The sequence below is a fragment of the Poecilia reticulata genome, linkage group LG16, assembly GCF_000633615.1.
Source record: "Poecilia reticulata strain Guanapo linkage group LG16, Guppy_female_1.0+MT, whole genome shotgun sequence".
NCBI classification, from domain to species: Eukaryota; Metazoa; Chordata; class Actinopteri; order Cyprinodontiformes; family Poeciliidae; genus Poecilia; species Poecilia reticulata.
Genome location: NC_024346.1, coordinates 32,792,284 through 32,810,224, shown reverse-complemented (window position 1 = coordinate 32,810,224; position 17,941 = coordinate 32,792,284). Strand labels below are relative to the sequence as shown.

Here is a 17,941-nt window from a genome sequence, read left to right as displayed (position 1 = left end):
TTTTTTTTTTTTTTTTTTTATCAAAATTCACCTCTCTCTAGAAGAGGAAGCAGCTAACTAAGGTAGCTGCAGCTATTTTTGAGTCTACACTTTCTCAGATAAGAAAATTTGTTGTTTTATTCCGTTTTACTTTTTAACATCTCCTGAGCTCAGTCAGCAGCATTATTAATTAAATCACTAATTGTTCTCACTAGTTTTTCCACCTGTACTGGTTCCTAGAGCCAACCCATCAACTTAAGGATAGAGTTAAAATGTTCCTTCTTGATAAAGCCTGAACCACTCCATCACTCCATCTTGTTGAGTCACAAATCTGTTGGTCATCTGTCTCTTGTAGGTGAAAACACTAAGAAGGCTCCTGCTGTTATTAATTACATAACACTCATCTGACAGAATTAATTCTCCATCTTTTCAAACTCCCAGTTTGTTCACACTTTGACTAATACTTGCCTGGCTTCCATTGTTGGTGATGACAAACAGATAACGTAAACCAGAATATTTCCATAACCAACTGGGTTTGTTGGATGTCAACCAAGAAAAAAAGCTACGATAAACAACTGACCGGGTTGTATGTTTGAAATGTTTAGCCTGTATGTCCAGGACATGCTACCTGCATGTCCTGGACATACAGGTAGCATAGCTTGTTTTGCCTGCTTTGACTGATCTGCAGATTTTTATTTTTTAAAGTTTATATTTTCTCTGGTCTTTCTGCCTTTTCCAAATGAACAGCATTTACAGTAAAACTGCATGGCACATGGGTTAGCTCTGACATTTTAGTTCTTTAGTCAGGGGGGGAGAACTTGGAAAGAAATTCTCACAGAGAAATGTCACCTTGTGTAAATACACTCGGCGGCCTGGATGAATTGGAGATCCGCCTCATAATTATAAACACTGGTTCTGTAGTCATTCACAGAGGAGGAAGAATTAGCTGGTGCAGCAGCCATGTGTTCTCCAGATTATTGCAATTATTTTATGCAGTTTTTCCTTGCTGACATCAAAGTATTTGGACACTATCTCATGAGAAAGTGTGTGCAGTCCTGCAGGGCTGGGCTGAACCGGGGGGGGGCTTTTGAGCTGCTCATAAAAGCCAGCCTCTCTTTCTGCGAAGCTATTGACAGACGTTTTTAATTCCCATTATGCGGGAGCTTCCAGCAGCAAGCTGTCGTATTCTGTTTCATCGCGCCTTTACTTTGCTGCAGTGGTACTTGCCTTTGAACAAAATGTTGTTTAAAGTTAAGAAGAGAGAAACAAGAAGTTCCTACTGTTGTAGCTATCTAATTACATGTTTGTTCAATCTGTCTGCTTAACCTGGAGCATGCGTTAACCTAATCAAATATGGCCATCAGTTCCCTGACTTTGTTTAGGAAACTTTTTGTTCTGCGTCCAAAACGGATCGGGCCTTGATATGTAATCTTTTTGCTTTAAATATTTGTCAGAATTCAATAATTGCTGTAAACAAAATGTAATCAACTTGAAAGAACTCCTCCGAAAAAGCTTTCCTTTCAGAGATGAAGATGAGCATTCTTCAGTTTGCTTTGTACCGTGTCTTTGTGTACACTGCTTTACAGCAGCTTGGTGATATTAAACGTCTTAATCAATATCAAGTGGAAGGGCGAGGAAAGAAAGGAAAAAAAAAAAAAAAAGCACACAAGTAGCTGAAGCTGTAAGATCCATAAAATGCGCCTAATTTTACAGCTCTATAAAACACTCTCCTTCCAGGAGCAGGATTGAACAATTTATATGCAGGAGTAAATCACGAGGAGCGCTGCGGAGCCTGTAGCCATCTCAGCTTTAGATGTCGGAGGGATGTTTTGGTTTATTTTTGCTCCTTTCCTAATAATATATAATTGTAAATCTCCTTTCTGTTTGACCCAAATGTCAAAATGGAGAGAGATTCATTCATCACTGCTCATTTTACAGCTTTTTTATAATTATTATTATTATTTCAGAAAACCTGCCAGTATTGCTGATACTGGTGTTTAAATTGCAACAACTTCAATTAGTTTTGACTTTATCTGTCAAATTGGTGCTGATTTAATGGCACTTTGTTCATCTAGTGTAATATAAATATTAATGTGTGATCCTCCAAACTCCTCCCATTCTTCTACTACTGTCATTTTTTTTCTGTCATTTTCTACATTTGTGACACGCCACAAACAAATTAGGAACAAGTCCAACAGAGAAACGGAGAAGGAAGACTCCTCTCCCACTTTCTCAGTCACACCTGTTGACGGTCAATGCTTGGGGGGTCAGGTTATTGCAAAAAATAATTTAAAAAAAAAATAAATAAACAACCTTTAAAACATCCAGGCAGCTGGGGGGAGTTGTGGCTAATCACATTTCTTAGATGACTGTTTAAAGATAAGATCTGTGAAATATAACAGGTGGTTGGATTACAATGTGACATGTTTTGGTCCAGCTAGGCATCCCCGTCACAGTTCTACATCAACAAAGCACCGCTAAGACTCCCACCGACTTCATTCCGATTTCCAGTGGAGGAAAGAAAGTGAATCAAATGTGTTAACGGGAATCCCCCAATCATTAGGGGGTTTTAAGGGAAAATGGTAGCTCTGTCCACCCTTTATATAGACGTCGATGACTCATCATCAACTTCAAATGCATATATAATGTTGGAGATCTGAGACGGGGTGGTGCGCACAGCGACCTGTCAGTGATTTTCAGCAGCAGCCAGAATTGAAGTTGTTCCTAAATGAGAATCCAAGGTGCCTTTGTTCAGTAGATCCATTGCAGATGTACCTACTGTATAGAGGAATCCAGTGAGTCAGAGCCTTTTAAAAAACCTAGTGAATTACAGTCTCTGTTACCCAGGAATGTTCCGTGCTTAGAGCTACATGCAGGCAGAAGCAGAGAGGAGCACAGTTAAAGCTAAGCAGGCCAGGCGAAGTGTGCCTCGGTGTGTGTGTGCGCGTGGGGGTGCGCATGTGCGTGTGTGTGTGTGTGTGTGTAAAGGAAAGCAGAACAGAAGCAGCGGGGATGAGGACAGCATCTGTGCAGTTCAATAAATGACCCTTGCAGTGCTGTTGGACAAACTGCAGATCCTCTCAGGCTGAAAGGGAAGTTTTGAAGGTGCATCACCATTCTGACTGATGTGTAGCCAGGAATGTCAGATATATATTTATATATAAATATATAAAGACAGAGCTTCAAAAATACTTTGTGGTTGAATGTGGTAACAAATACTCCCATCATGAGATCGTTGTGACTCCACAGACAATTGTGAAACTTAATCCCACAATGAGTTTACAAATCCGGCAGAGGTTCCCAAACTTTTCATCCTGACCGCCAAAATAACAGCGCCAGAAACTGGCACCTGGCAACCCCCAAAAAAATACATATAGCAATTTCCAATATATATTTATTTATTTACCAGGATGGCCTGGTCTGGCTGCCCAAAGCAACTCCCTGTGGTTAACTTTTATTTACAAGGCACTGCTTGGACTACTGCCAGCATATACTTGTTCTGCAATTGCGCTGAGAAATGTTGACTTATACACTTTTTGGTCACACAATTTGCTGCTTTTTTCTGTCCCTTTTGTTCGGACTGAATTGGACATGAAGACTTTTGCTTATTCTGCTCTGTCTTCTTGGAACTTACTACAAGAAAATTTTTGATTAATTGAATTCTTCTTATTTAGTGCTTTTAAATCCAAACCAAAAGTTTTTGAGGCCAATTCTGTGACATGTACTGATTTTAATAGCTTGACATTTTTGTTTAATTGTTTGTATTTCGTGTTGTTGTTGTGGCAAGGAGGTTTTTAATTTTAATGGGTTTGAATTCTGGTTTAAAAAAATTAAATTATATGTATTTTTGAATCGATTTCTTAGAAAAAAATACTAAAAAGTATTACTGTACATTAGGAATGCACTGATGATCACAGTTTTCTGGCTGATTGATGTTTACCGATCTTTAAAAAGCCTCACCTGCCAATTCCAATTTTGGCCAATACAGATTTTTCTTTAATGTTGCTAAAAAGAGCAAAAAAGTTGCTGAGTTGGCAACAGAGAGTGACTAATGTTATTTTCAAATGTCTAGACGTGACCTGGTGGTCTGGTCTGTCAGTCAAACCTCTGTCACAGCTGAGCAAATAAAGACAGACCTTTCCTTAGATAGATAAGATCGGCTTCACATGTAAATTGCCAATCTCCTAGAATTAAAGATATCAGGCCCGATTTATTGGTGCAGTCCTATTGTACATTATCTAATTAGATATTTAATGATACAATTATTTATTTTGTGATGTATATTTATTTACATGCACCTCAAGGTTGACATCACTGTAATTCTGAAAATCATTCCGAGTCCCCCGACTTTGCATCTCAAAACCCCCACTTTGGGAACCCCTCCATCAGAGTATGGATATGAGGGGAAAGGTGGATCCTCTCCCCCGTTCCCCAACGTTAGGAGCCTATTCCGTTTTCAGCCACCTTCTGTTGAGTTCATATATTTGACATTTTGATCAGGATATCATGTGGTACACTAAGTTTGTTTCTTTCCATCTCAAGCCCTGTTTAGAGCCGTACAACTTCACTGACATGTAAACTGAGGAGATAAATGACTCCTGTAATTAAGATATGTTGAAATCAAAGTGCACACTCTGAGTTTCGCAGTACACCAGGTCAATGTAAACAGCAGCCTGTCTTCTGTAGTCATTTTCTTTTAACTCATCACTATCACATACTGGTGTCTTGAGGGTGGTATAAACTCAGGCTAATCCTCGCTTTGCTTGCTTTGTATATAGAAGTAATAGTTTACTCTTAAGATCTTGTGTAAATATGATATAATTGGTCAAGCATGAGTGTCTTTAAAGTGCAATCAGCCTAATGAATAACAGGCTTCTGTTAGGAACAGCAGTGGAGGGGAGTAAATGCTGCCAGGATAAAAATGAATGGATGTTTGAGCTTTTGTCATGGGAATTTGTCAGCAGATCAAAAGCACCGGTTTCCGTTTATTGTTTGATTTAAAAAGAAAAAAAGAAAAAAATCAACAACGATGAACTACTCCAAACACACCCGGAGTACCTTGGACTATCCTGGAATGAACTATCGTAGTTTTTTTTTTTGCTTTTGGAACCCTGTTGAAAAGCTTGGGATCAAAAATAATTTCAGTAGCACTGCCGTGACAGTCCGTTATATTCTGCTGACTCCCCATATTCCACCACATCATTTTCCTGCTTCGTTCTAAGAGCTGTTCAGTGTTGTAATTTAGAGCCTTAATTACTATAATTGGTAGATGCAAATTAACAGCAATTGAACTTGACTGGAGATATAAATCTACAACTCAGAATAAATCCCCAACTTAGAAGTTGTAGAATTTCTGGCAGTACGGAGTGAACCACTGTAGGTAAAGTGTGCTTAACTCGCCAAGTAATTGCAAGATTCATGAATCATAATGCTCTTGAATTCCCCTTCAGCACACACACACATCACCAGGGATCTCCACTTAAAGCCACTAGGACGCTGATTGAGAAGCCACTGTGGGGCTTTGACTTACCCACAATGAAAATGCATGGACGAAGATGTTGAGCTAATAACATTCAGAGCCAGAGAGTCAGTCAGTCAGTCGGTCGGTCGGTCGGTCGGTCGTACATGTATGTATGAGTAAGTTCGTCCGTCCGTCCCGACCAAAGCACAGTTCACTCATACATCCGACCAAAGCACAGTTCACTCATGAAATATCTGACAAATACAAACCTGATCTAGTTTGAGTTGGAAGAAAGAAGCTTGAGGTCTCAATGAAATACCCTAATTGTGTGTCCTACTATGAACAGAAGGTGGGGGGTCAACACATATACAAGCATTATGGCTCTTTATCTTTACAAGGATTTTCCATTGATTTCCAATCATTTCCATAACTTTTCCCTGACCATTACCAAGACATACCTAAATCTAAACTCTATGCATATCTTAGTCCTAAACCTAACCCATAAAACAGTATCCCTCCTCATGGAGACCAGTGATTCCCCACAACTTAGTATGTGTTAGGATAATGATCCTTACAACATAACAAATACAAGGCCACACACACAAACATATTTGTGGGTCCACCCATATTAGGACTTTGCATTGACTTCCATTCATTTTAGTAACTCCATGTATGCCTAACCCAGACATTTTCCTCAACCCTGAACATTACTAGTCTATTCAGAATCCTAACATTAACTAAAACCTAGTTCACTTCGTACCTCTAAACCTAACCCAGAGTCCACTGTATTAGGGCTGGGCATTTGTCCCCATAAGACCCATCGGTCTTCAGAAGGTTAGTAAATATGCCAAAAAAATGTCCTAAATAGTTGCTAAGCAAATGCACACGCATGCACACATATTTGTACTTCTATACAATCTGAAGACTTTGGATTGACTTCCATTCATTTCAGTTACTACATTTATGCCTAACCTTTACCACTACTAGTCTGTTCCTAGCCCTAACCCCATCTAAAACTTAATTCATACCCTACCTATAAAACCAACTAGTAGAGCACAGTAGACCTCCAACATAGTAAGGACCAGTAGAAGGTCCCCACTTTCCACAAATGACCTCCCTTTGTTGGTAAATATTGTGAATGTGGTTCTCTGTATGTACCATATACAAGTAAACGCACGCACGCACTCACGCGCACGCACACACAGACATTTAATCTGCAGACTAGGTAGGCAGTCATTTATTGTATGTGATTGTTGGGGAAATGGAGTGAAGAACAGACCTGGGTTGTGGGTTAAGGTTGCACATTTCAGAGTGACGAGATCCAGAAGCCAGAAGCACTTGGCATTGCCCTGCTGCTTCCTGCCCCACAGGCTTGGGGTCGAAGCATATGGATTGGGTAAAATGTTGATGGAGGTTGGGAGACCGTATAAAGCTACGGGCCATGCTGCAGCCTGCTCCACAGACTCCTGTGCATGAGGCCTTTAGCACAACCCACCGCTCCCACACATCTAGCATTGGACCCTGAGCCTTAACCAGATCCCACTGTGGTTTGTTTTACAACCTTGAACGCAGTTAGCCTTCAGATGTTCTGCATAGTAATCAAGTTCTCCCAGTTTCCACTTTCTCTCCTTTCAATAAACCTATTTTCTTATTTAGCCATTTGGCTCCAGTTATTATGAGTTTTTTATTTATGTATGTTCATTTAGTTAGATTTGTTTTATTAGAACTACTACTTGCTACCATCCAAACTTCTGGTTGTCAGTTGAAAGTGGTTCTGAGTAGGAAAACTCATAGCGCCAGGACAGGCAGCCGGGCTACATGTTTTGTTGTTACGAGTCTATGCATTTGCATGAATTAATGTCTTTATTAATCCGAGCGCTACAAGCTTGTTTATTTATTTCAATAAAAATATTTATTTTGGAGTGATGAAGCAGTGGTCTTTCTAAAGCATTGCGAATGAACAGCATGGCCATGTCTTTACTAGAATCAGCTGAAATAGGCTGGATGGTTTCATTTGGTTCCATATTAAAGTTTGATGTGAGCCATCATATTTCAGTTCTGATGCAGAATCAGCCCAGTGACTTTTCAGTTATAAGTTGGGTTTAGATTGTGTCAGAAGATGAATAAATGTTTTCTAGAATAATAGCCATGGCGTACTGAGACAGAACTTTTCTTTGAAGCTTTTGATCCATTTTTTTTTTTTTTTTTTTCAAATGGCAGAATATTGTCATAAAAAAATTAATGTTTCTGTTTTTGTAATTAAAGTAGGTTTGGCTCTTGAACAGAACAAGGACCACATTAATTCCCCTTTCCCTCTCTGACTCTGTGTCCCTATCCACCCTCTGGTTTCCTCCATTTACAAATGCATTATTTCCATTAATGTAGTATTTCTTAGCAGATTTTAGATGCAATGAGATCCAGTTTTGTGTTCCCCACCTGCTTTACTATGTACGTTTGTAAGTTTGAAAGTTTTTTTTTTTTTTTTTTTTTTTTTTTACCCTTTCTGATTCCTCTTGGCCAAGCAGTGTGGTCTTCACATGACCAATCAAATATGTCAAACCGCCAGTGTTCTCCCCCCACATGTACAACAAGAAAATCTGGCTTCAATTATTATTTCACCCCAAGGGGAACTTCCAAAATTCCTCCTCTCCTCATTTGTCAGAAATGAAGCTCTTTAGTTTCCTGCGATTTGCTGAAATATGTCTTTTGATATTAAATCACACCGTTTTCCACTGGCCGTATGACCAAGACAAATGTTTATCATATTTATTTATGTCATTGGAGATGACCCCGCTGCTCGGCAATGCGGAGAATTGGCTGCAGATTCCCATGTTAGGCTGATTGTGAGAAAGAGAGTCCCCCTAAATAAGCCACATTTAAGAGATAATTTGGAAAGCACATGAGGTAACCGTGGTTTGTTTAAAGTGAAAAAGACAGTGTGGGGTTGCGCAGGGTGATGGAGGTACTGTTACAAAAACCCTAATGAATCTCGACTGACACATCCCACCCAAATCCTACCCAGCTCTTAGTTTGATTTCTATTATGCTTTGTTGATAAATGTGGTTCCAAATGTTGATTAGGGATCTGTTTCACTTGTTTGTATGTCAACAAATCCAACTAAGCCCAGTTATGCACCTCTAATCTCCCATTGCCATTGTTTTTGTTGCTGGTGCTCATTGTCATAACATCATGCTCTGGTAGAGGCCTTCCCAATGTGGCAAGGAGAGCGAAACGCTATCTGAAAATTGCCATTGACGTTGCCGAAACAAATAACCCTGCTCATGCTGCTGCTACATCTGTAGCCATTTTAAGCCTTCATTTATGCCATTTAAGCTCTCATTTGAATTCACCGGCACAAATAAACATTTCATAATGAACTGAAAGCTCTGATGTCATATGCAGATGTCGAATTCTGATTATTCCTTTTTTGCGCCTTGAATTTTTGTCTGAATCTTGTCTCTCAAAGACAAAATAGATGACATCATTTTTTCTTGGCATGGACGGGTCAGTGCTCGCTCCCTCGACTGCAGCCGTTCCACTGCAGACACTGCTGCCCGGTGCCGATGCATCTCTACATCTCCTCTGCCGTGTTATAGTTTGTGTATACTGTAAAAGTTGTGTTTTTTGTAGACAGGAATAGAAAGGATAAGAGCAGCTTTTTCAAGGCTGCTGAGCAGGCTCTAAGCAGTGCGTACTGCCAGTGATGATAAGGTGGCATAAAGCAGAAGTTTGGATAAATCTAATGATTTCACCTGAGGTATGTGGAGGTCATTTTTCTAAGTTTAGTCCATTTTTTAGAAGCTTTGTTTTTTTAAGTCATCCATAGTGAGACTGGTAGAAGACTGGATTTGCAGAGCCTATGAGGAGAACACATTTTGGATTTGTTTTTACATTTTGTCATAATAAAACCACATACTTTAAATGTGTTTTTATTGGGGTTTAATGTAATAGATCTGCGCAGGTAGGCCTTATTCATGAAGCGGAAGGAAAATGTTACATGGCTATTAAAATTTTGTACGAATTGACACATAAAAAGTGTTCCCTTCATTTAATTGAAAGCTTGAGGTCGTTTTGTGGGGCCACTTGTCTTTACAGCTAAAATTTTTGCCAGTTTTTTGCATAACAGCTTAAATGCTCTGAACTATAATTCTGTTTAATTGAATGGGAAAAGTCGCTAAGTATTCATTTTCAGATCTTGCCTCAGTTTGATTTGACTGGACCGTTGTAACATATCCATATGTTTTGATTTGATTTGGGGATTGCATGACTAGCTGTGCTGTCAACATGATCTCTTTCCTTAGCTGTGAATTTCCAATCTGTTGAATGAGACTCTTGCTTACTGACTATGATTCACAGTACACTCACATCCAACATAAAGAAGAAACAGTTTGTTTGTTTGTTTTTTTTTATTGTTGTCTTTTACTATTCTATGCTAACACACTGTATTTCCAAAACTCAACTTAGCATTAAAGTGGGTTGGTAACTTCTCTCTTGTTTTCCCTGCAGGCGTGCACTGAACCTGGGCATTCTGCGTGACCCAGGTTCAGAGGTGGAGGACCGACAGTATCAGATTGATCTCCAGTCTATCAACATTGGTACCGCTCTGTGGGAGCAGCTCAAGCCGGAGAAGGAGGGAACTAAAGGAGGGCCGTCGGCAGAAAGTGAGAGGAGCTCTCAGAACCCAGCCCTGGAGTGGAACATGGCGAGCAGGTTTGCAGGAACAGTTACAACTAATGCTACAAAAGGCTACTTAATGATTTATGGATGTATCACTTACACTTGGTAACCTTTCTTCTCTTTCTGATGAAGAGAGCATCTAAATTTAATATTTTAATAATCGTTAACTGGAGTATTCAGACTCTGAAACATTGAAATTTGCTAAAAACCGTTTTCTGTAAGCATGTTCTACCCAAAACTCGTCAAGTTGCAGTTTTAGCTTCACCTAGTTCAAATTCTGTAAAAATAAAATAAAATGAAAAAATAAAAAATCCTATTAAAGTTAGATATAATAAGTTAGATAATAAAATCTCATGCATACAATCAGTGGTGGTACTAATTTTCCTAATGTTCCCATTATAAATTTGTGCAATGCGACAGTATGTCGGTCAGTTTATCGTTCATTAAATTATTTCCATATTAAGGAGCCTTTACATTTTCACTCATAAATACAAACCATGACTATTTTTCTGCTTTTATAGGATCAGGAGCTAAAACAAACAGAAATGTTACAGCCTGTTTGGCCCCACATCCTTTTTTCCACTCATGTATTGAGAGGGAACTGGCCCAAAACTCACAGATTTGCAGGCAAAAAAATGCAGATTTGTTCCCTGTCAACTAAAAATAACCCTCATGGAAGAATGCATTGCAAGATCAACAGAGGCCTGATTGAGACTGGGCTCCCAGGTCATCAGACCTTTAAGTGATGCATGCTGAGATTCACACACCATCCTCACCCAGACGGCCTCACTCTCTCGGGTGCAGGTTCAAACTAACCATCATACATACTCATTAGGGACATCAGTATTTTCTTTGTTTTAAGCACACACTCTCTCTCTCTCTCACATACACACACACGCACGCACACTTTCGCAGAGTGATAGCCTTTGGAGTCCTGCCTGAAAAAAAGCAGACTGTTGGTGTTGCAGATGATACTGATGTATGGGCCCTGGGCTCTCAGGGATGTAGTAAGAGTTTTATGTGGCAGCCAGTTGAGATTTATTTACTGGGGTCCTTTTTTTTTTTTTTTTTTAAAGACTCTTCTTCCAGAATGGGCTCGTGCTACTGTATATGTTCTCATACATGCAAACGATGCCCACAAAGCACTTAAAAGTCAGTACAGAGTAAGTAAGTCTGTTTTTCAGTCAAGAAAATGTTCCAATTTTTTTAGTAATTGTTTTAGACTCACTTCAGTTTAAAATGTACAGCATGAGAAGTACAGAGAGATATTAATTTACTTGTGTGCTGAAGTACATTTGGTCTAGATTCAATATTTAATGCAGTTTATTTATATAAAACCAGTTCAGCCTGGCGGTGAGTAGCTGTAGCTCTCTGCTCCTTGCTGTTCTTGGACCCTGACTGCTGTGAGCTTTCTGTTCTGCATGTATATTGTGATCAAGTATCAGCTTTTGAATCCCAAATTGTTATGTATAATATTACATATAATGCAATTGCCTACAACTCAACTGTTCTTCTTTTAAGTAAACTATACATAAGACATCTTTGGTTATTTATTAGACTTTGGAAAGGTCTGCTCTGTCATTCATTGTTTGATGCCTACCCCTTGCTGCATGTCCGCTCCCCTTCTTTCTTAATAATTGTGTCTTGATTCACAACAGTGAACTGAAATAAGTAGGAACGGACTTTAACATGCTCATTTTGAATAATTACTTTTAACACGCAAAAAAATATAACCTGATTAATTTTCTTTTCTTTTTGAAATAAAAAAATTCCAAGCTAGGACTTTAGTATTGAGTTTCTACTACACCAAATAATTTGGATGCACAACGACAGTGGTGGACGACAAAGCCTTTTCTCTTCTCTTCATTGAGGGTTCATTTTTACTTCAAAAAACAATTTGATGGGATGCTGGAAAAGACTGTTGGTGTGTTCAGGTTGTGCTAAAAAAGTTAGCCTATTATCTAAGCTATTCAAATCTAAAGTAGCATCTGACTGTTAAACATGTAGCTTCAGCACAAACGTCCCCAATGCTAACGTCAGCATCCACAGTCCACATTTCTAAAGAAGTTTCCATGAATGATCAGGAGTTCCTGAAATGAAAGATGAATGGCTATAACATCACTTTCCACCAAAGACCAAAATAACAGATTAAAAAAAATAAATCTTTGTTTTTGAGTTCATATGTCTATTCATTCAATAATTTAGCAGCAAAGGCGCTTTTTGAATTGAGAATGTTGCTAAGTTTGTCAACATGGTTTTAGATTCAAATGTGATTAATTCATTACAGACCCAGCAATTAACTCAATTAAACATGTTCATTGAGTCCCACCGTTAAGAAACAAAATGACCTTCTCTTTCCCTGCTTCCTTCTCGTTGGCAGCAAACACAGTCAGGGGCTTTATTCAGCCTGCTGCTCTGCATGTCAGCCACCACCGAGTCATAACCGAACATGTGATGGAGAATGCTCCAGCAGGTTGAGGAAAGGGGAGCAGAGGAGTCAAGTTCACAGCTTTACTTGTCCGCCACAATCACCGGCAGAAACGCACCGCCTCGTTTTTAACAAGCTTTGACACACGCCGCCTCCAGAGTTCATACCTTTCCCTCCTTTCCTGCATCAGTATTCTCTGCCCTCTCTAGATTTCAACTCATGGCATGTTCACTATGTTGCCTTCAGGGTTCCAGTTTCAGTAGTTGTGGATCCTACAACTACCGGCCCCGGTTAGCTTCATGAGGTTTTGTGAGGAAATTCCAGTACCACGGATCGGCTGACAGGATCTGTCCTCGTCACAGTTTGCATTTGCCCACTAGGAAACGACCCTCTGTCATAGTGCTGCGAGACACTTGGCCAGACCTCTCTTTACTTCCTGCTGCCATTTATGTTTCAGCTTACTGATTGGACCGTGTGCCATTGAATTTGAAAAGTTTTTTCTGTGCATGCATGAATGTTTTGGAGGGCATTTGCACAAAACAATTTTGCCAACAGGGAGAGAGCGAGAGAGACGTTGTGTTCTCAAGTCCGTTTGAGTTGTCATAATACTGGTAAATTGAACCGTGCGCCTCTAAGCCTTGCTGCTGAATGATAGCACCTGTCCTCTGCAACGAGACTCTCATTGTTTCAATCCCCCGTCTGAGGAGAGATTAGCCATCACCAATTGGCCTCACAGATCATTTCACCTCTGAATTAGGCCCCTCTTAAATTCTGTACACAAAGAAATGTGTCAGAAAATAATCCCTTAAGGGCAATGGTAATGCACATTTGTATAGCAAAAGTGAATGTGATATTGGTTCCGGTTAAGTACTGTAGTCTGGGCCACCTAGACTCTGGGCCTCTTGTAATCCCGGCCAACTATAAATATTGGAAGCTGCACCACTTGATTGTTTTAATAGCGCCAGATGTGGCAATTAACACCACCTTATAAAGCTCTCTTGTATGTTTGTTTTACTGCTAACAAATGTTCCCACAAATATGACCTGATGGTGGGAATGAACATTAGTGAAATGGAGAGAGTTGATATGAGACGTTCTCAGTTTGATCTTGTGCAAACAATACAGGGTTTGTTCCCGACCGAGATCCGTCAAATAACACCCCAATCGTTCATCTTATTGAAGCTTTACCAATAAGATCTTTGACCAGGAATGTGGAAATCTGTTATGGAACAGTTGGAAAACAAGCTTGTTAAAAAAAATCCATGTTTAAATGTTTTTTTTTTTGTTTTTTTTATAATTTATTAAAAGCCTCAAAATGCTTGAAATACTGGTATGTCATGTTGCCCTTCAGCCAAGGATGCAACCATAAATCAATTGTCAATGTTTTCTCTTTTATAAGGTTTTTATTGCTGTAGTGGCCTTTATTTGCAATATTCAGGACAGGAAATGGGCAGAGAGACAAGGGGCAAGGAATGACGTGCAGCAAAGGTCCCAGGGCTGGATTGAATTCTGAAAAAGTAGCTGCCGTATACGAGATACCGCACGCGCCACCTCAATTGCAAACATTTTCTGCTTGTGTGTTTGTTGACTTCTCACACTTTGCCAAATGGCATTTCTTTGAACAGAAAGAAATGTCAGCCACCACCGAGGCTTTCACTGTTTTGTCACTGCATAACAAAACAGTGAAAGAGAGACCTATTATATAATATTCATTTTTTACACATTTTCACTTCCATTTGTGTCCCGACTGCTTCTAGAAACAGTCCGAGCTCTAAAAAAAAAAAAAAAAAAAAAAATCCATCCAACTGTTTTCTGGCATTAAGTTCATGTGTTTTGGTGTCTGGAAAAAGAGCCATTTCAAAAACCTTGCGATTAAGTCACAATTGGTGGCCACTGCCCTTCACCTACCAACCCAATGGTAAGCTGGTATTACCCTGTGTCCGCTGTAGTGTTTCGTTATTGACATAGTGTTTAGAAACCCTTGGCAACAGCTTATTTGCGTAAAAGTGACAGACCCCTACAACAGTTCATCCTGAAAGAAGCTCAAAAAAGCAGAACTGAACTCTCGTTACCTGAGAATGATTTTGTGGACAAAATGTCAAGAAAATGTTTTGTATAGCTCACTGACATATCCTAAGTTGTTTAAAAGCAAACATATTGGGTCCCCCATCACTGAATAACTGCAATCTTATGGTCAATCTATCTGTTAAATGATATAACATAAAACTCTGTTTTTATGGAAAAAATAACAGTAGTTTTCAAGCTGAGCTATCCTGTCTTGTTTGTACAGCATCAGGCGCCAGCAGGAGCGGAGAGCGATCCTGACGCCAATCTTGACGGACTTCTCTGTCCGGGTCACTGCTGCTCCTGCCATCATCTTCAGCAAAAATCTCTCTCTGGATGGTGGACAGACAGAGGTGAGCCTATACTCTGCACAGTTTATATTCAATTTTTATGAGAAATCATAGTGTTCAAATTGACTTTGCTGCTGAGTTTCACAGTACTGTATAAATGTAAAGGAAGTCTCAAGCATGAGAATCTCTAGGCAGGTAACTTTGAGACACAGAGAGATCAGAAACACATGGAGAGTTTTCAACACAAGGGGAAAAGAATAACAATACTATTAATGCATTTCCATTTACACTGACATTATTCAGAGAGGCAGTCAGGAGGTCCACAGTAACTCTGGAGGAGCTGCAGAGATCTTCAACAATCACACATACAGTCAGAGATGCAATCATTTAGATCTATGTATGTTAATTTATTTAAATGACTTAGTAAACGTTTTAAAACCATTTCATAATGAAAATCTGTGGCAAAACTACAAACTCGATGGGCACAGATGCTATCCATCAGTCTGACTGAGTGTTAGCTGTTATGTAAAGAACAAGAGGCACAGATGTCAGTCTCTAGATCTGTAGAGTTTGTACACACTTAACCCAAAATGACATGTAGCTGTAATCTCAACAGAGCGTGGCTCCATTAAGCATTGACCCGAGGTGACTAATTACATATGAACACCACTCTCTTCAGATCTATTTTTGTTAGTGATCTTGAAAACGATGTATAATCTTCATTCCACTTCACAGGCATTCAGTACTTTGTGCTGCTCTATCACAAAATAACCCAATAAAATATACTGAAATGAAATGAAACTGAATTTTTGTATCAAAGATGTAAAAAAACAAGTGTCAGAATAAAAAATAACTAAAATATAAATAAATAGAAGTAATCAAACATAAAAAACAAACTTTCATATTCAGTTTGAAAAGGAATAGGAAGAAGTCAATTCTTGTTAAATCTGACTCCAAATTGACTCACCTAGTATATAAACTGCATTTCAATCTAGTTACAACGTGGCGTATTGGAAAAAACTTTAAGTGGTATGCAAGGCACTGCAATTACCACAAAGAATAATGATATTTTTTTAAAAAGGAATGTATCTTTAACCAGTTCAACATCTTAACTCCACATTGTCAGTAGGTTTTCCATTCTAATAGTTTTGGGGGTATAAATGTATTCCTTACTTTGTAAGGGTCTGGTCACTACACCAGCTAACTCTTTGTACCTTTTGACTGCAGCCTGTTAAAGCCATGATTGTAGCCATTACTCTTCTAATCTGCCGTTCATATGAAAATAGAAGTTGATTATGTGAGATGTCAAAAGTATTTATGTTTTGCTCTTAGCTTACAGTAACAAACTCATTTAGAAGCCCTCCACCAGTCCAGCATGTAATGGAGGTTTTTGACCTCCAGAGTTCAAACCTTTCTGCTTATACAGCTGATGTTTTCTGGCATGGCTCTCGGAGACTTCCTGCCTCTTTGATGCCTCGTCCGACCACGCTAACGTGCCCCCTGACAATGTGTAACAGCTAATCCATAGTTTTTACTGAGAGACACACATGCGCACACACAGAGACTAAGTAATTTGTGTAACCTCCTGTGATACAGAGACCCAGAGCCAGGAACAACATGAACGAAGCAGGACTGCATAGTGTTGAAAAAATGTCTAGGTTGAAATTGTCATTAATTTTACTCCCCTCTACCCACTTTATAGCATTTGTTTGTGCTTAAAACATAATATAAAAGCTACTTTAAGTTCATTAAAGGGGCAGTATTATGTAAAGTTTCATTTTTTTTTAGCTTTACATAATGTTATAAAGTTATTACCTCATCAAGAACATACCTAGAGTGTTCCCTTGATTCTTTCATGCGTGTTTGAGAAATCCTTTGATCTCCCGTGGCAACCATTCAGCTGTGCAAAACACCTGGGTGGACATAGCCCTGCCTTCAAGGATAAAGCTCCTCTTCTGAGCTGCAGTTTACAAGCTCCTGCCTCACAGAGCGTCCCTCCCCCTCGACTAACCTACTTCAGACTAGCCATCAGCAATTGGCAAACACCTGGTGGAACTGCACATGTTACTGGAGCTACTTCTGGCAAAAACTTTGTTAAATGGTTAATAGAGGAGCCATGTTGTGATGACTTCCAAAAGGTGGAATTTCAGAAAGAGCAGAAGTTTTTAAAGAGACAGAGGCCCAATTTCAAGGCGTTAAATTACGAAATCAAATTTCTTTCAAGTCGTATTTGATATATACAACAATTGTATAACAACTGTATAAAACATGGTGCAATAAAATGGCACCATGTTTCTGGAAAATACACAATACTGCCCCTTTAAGTTATTATCCTCAGCTCTCTATTAGTAAAACAATCATGCAGTATTTATACATTTTAAAAGATCTGAGTTATTTAGATGTTTTAGTCAATTCTGTCCAGCAGCAGTGTGGGAAGTTACTGTAGGTCTGCTTCATGTGTGTGGCTCAGTCAGTCCTCAGTGTTGGTGAGTAATATCCTATCAGATGGAGCCTCCTGGCTCAGGTTTACACTGCTGGCTGTGGGTGGGACCCTGGAGAGGACAGAGGGTGAAGAGCGGAGCAGAGGAACACAGTGAACAGAGAGCAGGACATGTGCACACAGTGCTTGAGCATTGTGGAAGAAACAACTGAGAGGAGCAATAAATGAGACCACAAACAATCCCAATGTTGAGTGTCTACCCCCCCCCCCCCCCCCCCTGTCTTTTCTTCATTTCCTCCTACCTTCTCTCTCCCTCTCTCTTCAGGAAGTGGTGGTGTGTGGCCACTCTCTGGAGGTGAATGTGACCAGCAATCTGGATTTCTACCTCAGCGTTGCCCAGGTGCAGCTCCTTCAGCAGCTCCTCAGAGACAACATGGTGGGCTCGAATGCTTCAGAGAAAAGTTTTGAGGTAATTTCTGACCCCATATATGTTACATATGAAAATGCTGAAATATTTACACCAGTGGTTTGGACACCACTGTTTGCCCAAATTTGTCAAGTCAAAATAATTGTGGGCCAAAGGAATTCCTAAATATATATATA

The 17,941-nt window shown here is 39.5% G+C and overlaps 1 protein-coding gene across 3 annotated transcripts in view; it reads left to right on the top strand.

Annotated features, from left to right (window-relative positions):
• vps13b (vacuolar protein sorting 13 homolog B) overlaps positions 1–17,941 on the top strand; it is a 312,942-nt gene that overhangs the window by 170,322 nt on the left and 124,679 nt on the right. For all 3 annotated transcript variants that reach the window (XM_008432898.2, XM_008432900.2, XM_008432899.2), the window contains 3 exons: positions 9,947–10,150; positions 14,835–14,961; positions 17,664–17,807. In XM_008432898.2, the coding sequence (XP_008431120.1) occupies positions 9,947–10,150; positions 14,835–14,961; positions 17,664–17,807 (475 nt within the window). The remainder of the gene's footprint in view (positions 1–9,946; positions 10,151–14,834; positions 14,962–17,663; positions 17,808–17,941) is intronic.